Here is a 12,794-nt window from a genome sequence, read left to right on the forward strand (position 1 = left end):
TGTGCAACCCCTATATTAGATGAGCCCATGAGCCCTTTGTAATGTCCATTGATCTTATTAAAATGGATGGCTAAGATTGTAGTTAATTTAGGTGGTAATTAAATCTATTCCACAACCACAGGGATATAAGTGTAATTGGTGATTGTTAATAATTAATGCGTGATTTATGATTGGAAGGTGAATCATCCCATGCATTGGGTTCTCCAACCAAACGTAATTGCTTCTCAGCTTTACAATGGCTGATGCACGTACCCTGGCGTTACCAAGAAGCTCTGAGTGGAAGAACTAAGGACGCTAAGTGCATAGTGAACACCAACGATCTCCGGTGACCCCTTTGCAGGTATGTGTGTTCCTCATGTATTGCGTGTGCGTATTCTGTCAGCTCATTGTCTCTGGGCTAAAAATAAGAGTGTGTGGCCCGCGCAGTGTAGGGGTGTGTGGTGATCGTTGGGGTGGGGCGTTGTCGTTAGATGGGAGCAGTATAAGTTGTGTGCTGTTTACCGCGCGTAGGAGTTATTGTATGTGCATATTGGGGGTAATGATGGCTGACCGTGGGGGAATAAGGTACAAGCCGGTTGGTGCATAGACCACTCACCGCTGAATGAGTTGAGGGGTTGGGAGGGGTGGGATGGAGGATGAGCGTACAGAGGACTCAATCATCTTAAGGTTGGTGCGTAACACAATGTCAGAGCTAGATGTAGATGGTTGGTGCGTATACAGCTCAGAGCTAGTGCGTGCAGACTGGCAACATTTCGATTTGTACATTTTTGACTGTTTTTTTTTTATCCGTATTATGTATAGTTATATTGTGTAGAGTTAATAAATGTGACATGTGTGGCATGTGCTCTAGGTATGGAACAGGCGGTTGATGCGGATCATTGTGTCATGGGGCGTCGCCGAATGGGACACAGTTTTGGTTACCGGAATGCGACCAGACCATGAAACCGGTAGTAGGGCAGGTGTTTGCGACTTTGGAAGAAGGGGTTTCCTTCTACAACAACTACGCCTCTGTGAGTGGCTTTGATGTGCGACGAAGTTCAGACAAAAAGAACGCCCGTGGTGCGATAACGAAGAAATAACTTGTCTGTACCCGTGAAGGTTTCAAACAGCCGAGACCATCCGTGAGCACTAGCCCGGGACCAGTGTCCGAACCCAACCGCCGACGTCCGTCGAAACGAGTAGGATGCATGGCCAGGATTGTGTTTAAGAGGAATACTGCCGGCAATTATGCAGTGAGGACCTTCGAAGAGAGGCACGCACACTGCTTGTGCGTTGAGAGCTACAAACCATTCCTGAAGGTCAACAGGAAGCTTGATATTGGTCACCAACAGTTCATAACGAACTGCGCAAAGGTCAACGTCAGAGCAAGTAAGAGTTTCCACATATACGCGGAGCTAGTTGGGGGAGTAGAGAACGTGGGAGCTACACAGTTGGATTTCAAGAACTACCGGAGGGATGTGTTGGCATACATGCACTTAGGGGATTGTCAGATGGTCCTGTCCAAATACCTAGATATTAAGGGCGATTACAGTGACATGTACTTCGAATACGAGGCGAACGAAGTGGACCAACTGACACGAATTTTCTGGGCGGATGGGTACGCACGTAGACAATACAGTGCGTTTGGCGACGTTGTTTCGTTTGATGCGACCTACAAAACTAATAGGTACGTCATTGGACATACGTTAATACCGTGACAGTTTATATTAATTTCGCGATGTGACTCATCCCATTTTAATAGAATGCATACGGCAATGTCATTGCGTCGTTGGTTTATGCATTTGTTTGATGTTGTGTGTGCATTACGTAGTGTGTGTTTGGTCTGTGCAGACGCCTGGTCTGGGAGTATGTGACATGTGCCTCGCGTGACTGGTATTTGGCATGTGCATACGCCTGGCTTATGTGCTTTTCCCGTATGAACTCGTCCACTAATTTCTGTCTGTTTTTTGTGTCCCCCTCTTGGCAGGTACAACCTCGTTTTTGTCCCGTTCACCGGCGTCGACAACCACAAGAAATGTGTTACATTCGCAGCAGCCCTAATCTCCCGGGAGGACGTGGACTCCTACTTTTGGGCATTAAGACACTTCAAGATCGCTATGGGCGGTGCGTCACCTATCGCAATGACGGATCAAGACCCTGCAATGAAGGTCGCGGTCGTGAAGGAATTCCCGGATTCTCGCCACCGATATTGTCTGTGGCATATAATGACGAAGGTGGGGGACAAAGTAAGCCATGACTTGGCCCGGAACGAGGAGTTCCGAAAGGAGCTGAATGCCGTCGTTTGGAACGACACCGCGACAGCTGATTATTTCGATGAGGCATGGAGCAGTGTTATTGAGAAATATGGGCTGACTGACAATGCGTGGTTCAAGCGTATGTACGATGAGCGCGCATCCTGGGTTCCTGCATGCTTCGAAGGTGTTTTTATGGGGGGGCTGCTCCGTACTACATCCCGCTCCGAGGCCGAGAACAGAATTTTCAGAAGCAACACTAACAAGCACATATGTCTCACTGAATTTTTCATCAGGTTTGAGAGTACGGTCAGAAAGCAGCGGATAACCCAATCGGAGCTTACCGGCGCAAGCAATGCACAGACCCCCCCCCCCCGTTTAAGACACCACTGCCGATCGAACGAAGGGCAGCATCACTTTACACTTTAACTGTGTTCTACGATGTCCAACATGAGATCGTGGCAGGTGTTTTGATTGTCGGGTGCGGTCATGCGCCGACGGTGGCGCCGTCACCACCTATGTGGTAGAGGATGAACACGCGACGCGGTACACGTTGACTTTTGAGAATGCTACCCATACGACCCACTGCCAATGTCGACTGTACACAAGGATAGGCCTATTATGCAGGCATGTGTTTGCTGTCTTGATGTATGAGCGTATTGAGAACATACCTCCTCAGCATGTCACCCCGCGGTAGACACGCACTACCGTACAGCATGCACAAACCGAGGGTGGGCAGCCAGTGTCGGAACGCTTGACATCGTCATCACGTAGGGATTCAGAAGAGAGTAACGTGGTAAACATGTTTTATAAATGCTTAGGGCTGGCACAAGATGACCACCAGAAATTGCATCACCTCGGTGAGGTTCTCGCGTCACTAGAAACTCAGTTGTGCGAAAATAGCGACGAACAGGCTGCTGTTGCGAGGGAAAACGGACGATAATGGAGTCCTACTGTGGCGCACCAGCCCCTGAATCAGTGTCCGTGCACCCGCCCCCTGTGGTTAGCAACAAGGGGTCAGGCAAACGACTAAGGTCTGCTAGAGAGATTGCCATGAAGGGGCAAAGCAAAAAAAAAAAAACGCACATGCAAAACATGTGGTTTTGCGACTGGACACAATAGCCGAAGCTGCCCACAGAAATGACTACCGTGATACCATTTATAATATCTTAACCGGCGTTACAAACCCGTATTTGATGTCCAAACTTTTGCTACTTAAATTATGAACTCCTTTGATCTGGACTTAGTTTAGTGAAAATGTCGGTTGCTTGGAATGAACTTGATATTACCATATGATGCATCTACCGCCCAACCCCGCTATAAAAGATTATTATGAAATAAAATGAAATCTGATTATTAATATGTTTTGGTCACTGCCTGTGCGTAGTCCGCATGCGACTGTGCATGACCGACAACTGCATGGTTGTGGTTGCATACCTATCCCTATGTAATTGTTCGTTCATTATTTTATATATAAACTAATGATGATGGTTCATTGCATTTTATATACTAACCCGCTAGCTAGCCGGCATGTGCGTGTAGTGTATGTGGCATGTGCACATATGTACGCAATGGCGCATCAATGAGACTGCATGTTATGCCACGCTGGTCTGTGAGATGTTGGTATGTGCTCAGGGTGTATGAGGCGTGTGCGTGTTAGGCAAATGATTGGTCTGTGCGCTGTAGCCATGTGCGTGGGGTGTATGTGGCATGTGCACATATGTACACAATGCCGCATCAGTGCGTGTGCATGTTAGGCTACGCTGGTCTGTGCGAGGGGTGATATGTGCGTGGGGTGTATGAGGCATGTGCACATATGTGCACAAAGGGCGGGACACTGCGTGTGCGTATTAGGCAACGACTGGTCTGTGCGCTGTTGGTAGGTGCGTTGGGTGTGGTGTATGTGGCATGTGCACATATGTACACAATGGCGCATCAGTGAGACTGCATGTTAGGCCACGTTGGTATGTGCACATGCCACATCAGTGCGTGTGCGTGTTAGGCAAATGCTTGGTCTATGCGCTGTATCCATGTGCGTGGGGTGTATGTGGCATGTGCACATATGTACACAATGCCGCATCAGTGCGAGTGCATGTTAGGCTACGCAGTTCTGTGCTATGGTGATATGTGCGTGGGGTGTATGTGGCATGTGCACATATGTGCACAAAGGGTGGGACAATGCGTGTGCGTATTAGGCAGCGACTGGTCTGTGCGATGTTGGTAGGTGCGTTGGGTGTATGTGGCATGTGCACATGTGTACAGAAATGGGTGTAACAGTTCGTGTGCATGATACGCAACGGCCAGGCTGTGCATTGACGGACTACGTAAATGCGCTGGCAGGGTAGCTTGTGCTTGACAATCCTTAGGATATACATGTGCGTGTACATACATCGTTTGTGCGTAATACATGCCTGCCTGTGTGTAGATCATGCCTTATGGAACAAAACAGTATAACCGACCAGTCATAGCACCTTAGTGTTCGCCAACAAAAGATAACTTATAAGTTATAAAAATACCTAGAATCCCAAACATGGCATAACACAAAAAAAATCCTCTAATTTAACGTCATCAAATTCTTGCGAAAAAGTCATTCATTAACAGAAATAAATCAAGGAGCATCACCAACAGGGCTGGACACACGTGCAATAATCGATTTCCGGTGGGCGTTGCTATGGAACATCAGAATATCCGCCATGAATCGAACGCGTAGAGCGCTTAATGCGCGTGCGTCTCCCCTACGGAGACCGCAATCCCATGACGCATACGGCTGTCCCATGTGACTCTCCATATGTCGCATCGCAAACACGCCACAGTCTATTTTGTTGGTAGAATCGCGCCATGGTAGTCGGACCCTCCGCGGGATCAGCTGGGTGACCTTCATAAACAGCGCGCCTACTCCAGCATCCTCGAAGAAGATGGACATCAGCTCATGCTATAAAAATGAAATCTCATCAGCCAAAACAAAGACATTTAAAACTAACAACACACTCATAAGTATATACGCCCCCACATACCACAACCCCGGGCGTGTGTTTATATTTCGCTAGTGAGAGATCCCCTGCCGATGAATTATCAATGACATCCAGCAGCATGCGCCTAAAGTCCACTGAAATGACGTAATAGTGCCCAGCGTGGAGTATCGGAAAAAGAATCTGCATACCATTTGAATAATTGTTGCACCGGACGCACTAAGGGGGTAAAAGGGACGCAACTACCGGATCAGCGCTCAATATATACAGGGGAGAGCATCACTTACAATGTCAATGTCGTCCCACGCGCTGTAAGGAGAGCCCTTCAACTCGTCCACCATGCTCTCCGTGAACCATTGCAGTCGCCGCTCCCATGAAGCCTACACATCAACCGCGGTGTACAACTAACACAAATATAAAACACGTCACTTTATTATACCATTATCCAACCCGCTTCATTTGGGTGAAAATAGCTACTGGTATCCTTACCATTGCGGTTGCAGACACGAATAATCTGGACGGTGAGTCCGCGGCCTTGAATCTCTCCCTGGCATTCAACACGCACGACCAAACGTTTATTACGCCAACCAGCACTTCGTTGCCCTCCAACAGTGATACGAATTTAGCCCGACGTGCAGACCGTCCCCGAAATAAAAACAACTCCTCGTCTCTGCACGGATCAAGAATACAAAAGTGTGTGACCCCCACCCCAGTTACACGTTAGAACAATATACACAACAACGTTATTGTTACTTACATGTCACGGTCGGCGGATATAGCTAGCCAGTCATACACTGCTTGCGCATCAGGCCTGGAGCCGGGGAGGGACAGCGCAGCCCGTGCGCGTGTCCGATGGTTATATGAGTTCAGATCTAGTGTCCTAAGTGCGCGTACGTTAGGAAAATTCTGTCGGGGCTGTTTCGTTGGAGCATGACAGTGTGGAGGACTGGAAATCGCGGCAGACGGCTTGGTGGTCGGTAAACGTCGCTGCGAGGCAAACAAAATATACAACATATTAAGTATTAATATTATTAATCTAATCGTACCAAACTGAACATACTGAACATACCAATAGCGGGGTGTAATGGTTTTCTGCATTATCAATGGCAACCTCACGCCGGCCCCGTTTCGATACTCCCCGGTGAGTGCCATCATGGCCAACTGTGGCAGGGGCGCTGGGAGTAGATAGCTTAGTCGGTTTTGCGCCTACCTACAAAACAACGTAAAATGAAATGAATACTGGTGATGGGAAAGGAGAAAACACTCTGATCATGCACATGGCCACCGTGCCCCCCCTGCGCACACACATGTACCCTAACGCACAGACCGTGCGCGACTGATAGCTACTGCACAACCGCGTAAAATTATACGCACACGTTAAACATCTCTGATGCACATACCTGGTCACCAGATGCTTCGCATGCACACTGCTCGACTGTCTAGATAGCCTAACATGCACACGCATTAGCCCCAGACGCCCCACGCACTGGGCACTATGCGTGCGTGCATAGACGCACGATACACCTGTCCACCCCCCACCCCACATTCTGACTCGACGCATCGGCCGAGCCTCCCATGGACGCACAGACCCCCCCCCCCCCCCCCTCTTTTACTAGTAGGTGCACACGCCATTGCTTACCCGCGCATATATACAGCCATCATGCTTGATATGCACACGCTGTCATGCGCGCATCTACCAGAGCAGCAACGCACAAGCCTGCACGTTATCCTATTTTGCACAAAAAAGGGTCCTGTCCTCGCACCATGAAAATATTACTAAACCCCCGCCCCCCCCCCCCCCCCCCCCCCCCCCCGTGCATACCACCATACACAACAAAAAATAATATCAGTCATAGGGATGGGGGTAAAAAAAGTACAAACCACATATACACGTTATAGACATGCCAGAATATTTAAAACCTAATAACGCCTAGTTTTTCTACGCCGGCGTACCACCTTACTTACAGCATTCTTACTACCAGCTCCAGCCCCCCCGTCCTGCGGTGCACTAACGTCCGCGACCGCGCACTGACCAACCGCTGCAGACTCGGTGGAGTTATGCTGCGCCTCCCCGTCAACCTCGGGCGGCCGTACTTCTTCAGCACCTTTCTTCTGTTGAGCAGCGATAACAAACGCATCAACCGCATCTAAATTCACCGGGTTCGTCCACATCTCATCATCGCTTAGCAGTCCGGTGCCTCGCACTTCAACAGGAATTGTCACACCGGAGGATCCACCCTCGTCCGTCAATCGCATGAAGGCCCGGGCAGCAACCAGAAGCCTAACAAAGCCTTCCGTGGGCCGGGGGAGGTCGTTGTGCTGTTCCATGAAATGAACCATGTCCTCTAAAGCATCAGTTAACATGTCGGTCTTCTCAACATATATTTCAGCATCGGTCTGCAGAGATGAAACTCATTTCAGTAGCGCATATATATCACTTACTACTGCGTGCTGTTATGGCCCCATATGCACATACTACTGCCCCCTGTAAACACAGACCACATCTACCAATACCCCCCCCCCCCCCCCCCCACGTATATACAACGCACAGATGCCGTAACCATCCACACAGTATACACCAACCCCCCTCCCCCCCCCCCCCACCACATGCAAAATACTATAAAAATCTATATGCACTTACTATGCCCCCCCCCCCATTTTGGAAACACCTAACAATTTACCTTTGCGGGAACATCGACCATGAGTGGATTAATCTCCCCCTGTGCATCCAACCCCTACAGTGCATTTTAAACGAAAACAAAAAAATTAGAGAGTATCGCAAAACAACAGCATAGTGGAATGTGACCACCAAGGTACATATTTTTGCCAATACCTCCGGGATATACTGGCCAACAACCTCGCCGCATCCAAATCCACCAGCCCTAAACTCAGCAAGCTCTCTCTCCTTCAACAACTTTGTAGACCACCCCCTCAAAGCTGGCATCGCCCGGGGCACAGTCCTCTCCCCGTGTGCCAACCTATCAACACAAAGCAGCTGGATGTGTGGGATCTGTTAGTGACTACCACCAAAAACACACTAACCAACAACAAAAAATAAATCATATATGCACTAAAAACATAACCGTACCAGTAGGAATATATAGGGTCCGGAGAATGGTTGGTTAGGTTTCCCATTCCACGTACGATGCTTTTCTACCAGACATTCAATGACGAATTTGCACCAGTTCAAGTTTTTTATCTCCTCAACGTCTTCGAAGTGGTGGTACACCAGTTGATTCGCGTATCCGTTCATCATTGGCGTGGCCAGGGTACTGATCGCCAACATCGCAAAGTGCCGCTTAAACCAAACTCCCCCCTCCAAATTACCTTTTAACTTCTTTGCAATCATGGCCAGTGTGATGGTGTGGTTGGTCTTTTCGATTTTGGAACGCCACAACTTCAAGCTATCACTTATGTCGTCCTTCTGCCTTTTGATGATGTCAACCTCGCCACGCGGCAACCCCATCACATATTGCACATCAGCCTCGGTAACTGAAATGGTCGCGCCGTTCTCAACCCGCAATACCATGTCCACCGGGTCGAAGTTCGTAAGTAGCCACCTGGCCAACGGCTTCGGGATGTCCTTCACTTGGAGGTGTAGAATCTCCCCCAACCTGATCTCCCCAACAGCTCTACGCTGGCAGGCAGAAAAACGCTTGATGGGCTTCACCAGATGCTGCGGAGACGCACGGATCTTAAGAGGTGGGAAAATTGCATGATCAACCCCGTCGGGCTGCGCAACATCTTCGCGCTCGTTGTGCTGCACATCGTCTTCGCCCTCATCATGCTGCACATCGTCTTCGCCCTCATTGTCTGCATCCTCTGCAGGCTGCCCACCCTCTACCCCCTCGTCCGGCTGGGCATCATCTGTTTCATCGTCGGGCTGCGCATCTTCTCCATCTCTAGCCGGCTGCGCGTCCTCTATCTCAGTATCCGGAGCCGGATTGGCAGGACCTTCTACTTCCAGTTCGGGCACATCTACGGGCGCATCACCTGCATCTGCCGGCTGCCCCCCCACTTCTACTGCGAATAATGACAACTTAACAAAAATGGAAACAACCAAAACGACACAACAAAGATAGCAACAACTTAACACATTTAGCATCTGAGCACACTTTCAACTCCATACAAATAAAGCAATTTATACATCTGTGCATAAACATACCCCTCCTGCCCACAATGTAACCTCTCTGTAAATAAAATACACAACGAAACTTACAACACACAGACAAACGCATATCGCGCACACAACTTGGTATAGTTAGCCTCTAAGCACAATGCTAACTCCATGGGGCTTCAATGCACATACCAACTGCATATTTGCACAGACCTGCCCCCCCCCCCCCCCCCCCTTTACCTTACAACCCACGCAACTGTGCAAAATAATATATGTGGCGAGCTTCAATGTACATACCAACTTCATATTTGCACAGACCTGCCCCAACCCTTACCTTACAACCCACACAACTGCATACAATCAACAAAACAAATTCCCACATGCACAATGCTAATCGGTATGTACACCCCCACAAAAAAAAAAAAAAAAAAAAAAAAAAAAAAAAAAATTAAAAGACACAGTTGGCAAAATCAAACAAATTGATAGGTCTTTGCACATATCACCCCCCCCCCCCCCCCCCCTCCCAAAAAAAAAAAAAAAAAAAAAAAAAAAAACCTAACAAAAACTAATTAAAATACACACCTAACGAACACACCCCATATTATACCACCAACGCACATGCCTCTCATACCACTGCACAAACCCCACGTATGCATATTTGCACCGACCTGCCCAAAGCCTAACTTTGCAACCTACACAACTGCATACAATCAACAAAACAAATTCCCACATGCACAATACTAATGGGTATGTACACCCCCACAAAAAAAAAAAAAAAAAAAAAAAAAAAAAAAAAAAAAAACTATTTAAAAGACACACTTGGCAAAATCAAACAAATTGATAGGTCTGCGCACATATCACCCCCCCCCCCCCCCCCCCCACCCGCAAAAAAACAAAAAAAAAAAAAAAAAAAAAAAAAAAAAAAAACCTAACAAAAAACTAATTAAAATACACACCTAACGAACACACCCCATATTATACCACCAACGCACATGCCTCTCATAGCACTGCACAAACCCCCCGTATGCCCTACCGCCCTTACAGCTCAGACAAAAACGAAAATAGATTCTTCGAAAATAATTGTACTGTCACTATGCACCACCCCCCCCCCCCCCCGGACGACCACTACATTGCACCGCCTACCTAAAATTTTTGACTGTTTGTTACCCAAGAAAAAAACCCCCAATGCTTCGAAAAAAAAACGAACAGAAACCCTAGAAATACGAAACCTACATCGGATTGCAAGTCCGACAACGCCGACTGGCTGGAGACCACCGTGGAAGACTACTCCGTCGCGGCACATCATCTGACACCAATATACACTAACCCCCGGTCCCCCCCAACGCCCCCTGCCTCACCCACATCGCAATATGACACCAGACCCATCCATACGAACACCCCCCCTTCGATTCGGGTGAACCCTGATAACAGAAAACCCACAGAATAACAACCAACGCAACTAAGAGATGATGGAATACCTGGCGCATGCACTGACGAGTTACTCCGGAGACGCTTGGACCGACGGAAGCGCAGACCAGCCATGGCGAATACACCGGGCGGCGACCTTTGAGAAGGGAGACTGACAGGCGGCGAAAGAACTCTAACTTGATGTCTACTCTGTTACGCGATAATGACAGCCAGTGTGTTTACCAAGAGTGACCATATACCAACGCACAAATGACAAGAATAGCCCTAAATACTCAAGCACAGACACGCGTGTTTAAAACTAATCTGGACCATCCATAAAATATATATATATAGGGATTAAATTTGATAATGTTTTGCCTGACTTGTAAGATAATTATTGGATCAATTAGGATACATCAAATCATCATTTTCAAAAAAAAAAAAAAAAAAAAAGGATACATCAAATCATCAAAAACTGATGACGTCTCCTATTGGGGCCAATTATTATTTCTTTTTTTAATTTTCTTTTTTACACTTTCACTTTTCGATTGCCTTCAACTTTAATTTGCATGTTCCACTTTTAATTTTTCAACTTAAAAATATATTTTACTTTTATTAGTTTAAAATACTTTTGGATGAAATATGTATAAGTGAGGATATTCTAGACTCAGAGTTGAATGCTTTTTTTTTAAATGATGATTAAAAACCGAAAAAATCAAAGTCGAGAACAAAAATTAAAACGAAAATGGCATTATAGCCAAGTGACTAGTACTGAATTAGTTCTGTTTTTTTTTTTTTTTCCTAATCTTTTTCACTAAATATTATCTTGTATAATTATATTGTATGTAACTTATATTTTGTATCAAGCTACCAGGACAAAAATTTTCAAAAAAATTCATCATTTATCGCGTGACATTATAAGTATATTCATTTTTAATGCAATGTGAGGTTGATCAATTTAGGATAATTAAAGAATAAAAAATGTATATTTTATTAAAACGGCAAATAAAAAGTATATAACACCAACACCACCACTACCACTACCACACCACTACCACCACCATCACCATCATCAACACTACCAACACCAACAGCACCACCACCACCACCATCACCACATATTATTATTATTATTATTATTATTATTATTATTATTATTATTATTATTATTATTATTGTAACAAATAATATGTATATTTTCAGAAAAATGAACCAAAATATAATTTCTCAACTTTTAATCAAACAAAAAAAATATAACTTTTTGACATTCAGTCAAACATTAAAAATTAAAATATTTTTTAAAAAATAAATTATTTTTTAAAAAATATTTTTCAAATTTCCAAACCGAGCTTAGTATAAAAAAAATGATACAAATATTGGGCAGCAAATTCGCGACCAAAAGGGGCAATTCAGTATGGCTCGATCCTTTTTGACACAGTGAACAATGTAATGGTTTTCCAGCATATTATATTGATATATACCTCAAGAAACCTTTGATTGGGGACATCATTGTTTTATTTGCAAATCTAATCATATCCATTAAATTAAAGTTTTGTAATTAATTAGAATCACTGAAAAGAAGCATGTCTTTGAGTAAAGACACAGATCTTTAATTTCCTGTGTGTCTATATATATATATATATATATATATATATAGGGAAGGGATCAAGTGCGGGTAGTGCTTCCCGTGCGGGTGTGTGGATGAATGCACATTAAGCATTACATTGGCGCACTTTAAGTACATAACACACGCACATTAAACACACTAACAAAATACATTCACAACACAAACTCATGCACCTTAAGCACAAAAGTCACACATCTTAAGCACAACCCTCACACACCTTAAGGACAAAACTCACACACCTTAAGCACAAAAACACACGCTGTAAGATTTTCACTAATAATATATATTGTATATTATATATTGGGGCCTTAATTAAGTGGTGCAAGTTGACTAGGCTTATTAAGTGGTCTGGTTGGACTTAATAACTAGTAGTTGTTAGTCAACCAAACTCTGTGCCTAATATAACCTGGATTGATGGGATACAGGATTATGGATTAGTTAGC

General features: G+C 45.6%; 1 protein-coding gene across 1 annotated transcript; it reads left to right on the forward strand.

Moving 5' to 3' along the window:
• The first annotated feature begins 1,187 nt into the window (after positions 1-1,187).
• Positions 1,188-3,174, forward strand: LOC109166465 (protein FAR1-RELATED SEQUENCE 5-like). The gene is made up of 3 exons (XM_019315418.1): positions 1,188-1,666; positions 1,967-2,373; positions 3,053-3,174. Exons 1-3 carry the CDS (start codon positions 1,188-1,190, stop codon positions 3,172-3,174), a joined length of 1,008 nt encoding a protein of 335 aa, XP_019170963.1.
• The last annotated feature ends 9,620 nt before the right edge of the window (positions 3,175-12,794 follow it).

The sequence above is a fragment of the Ipomoea nil genome, unplaced genomic scaffold (genome assembly GCF_001879475.1).
Source record: "Ipomoea nil cultivar Tokyo-kokei standard unplaced genomic scaffold, Asagao_1.1 scaffold3100, whole genome shotgun sequence".
Classification (NCBI taxonomy): domain Eukaryota; kingdom Viridiplantae; phylum Streptophyta; class Magnoliopsida; order Solanales; family Convolvulaceae; genus Ipomoea; species Ipomoea nil.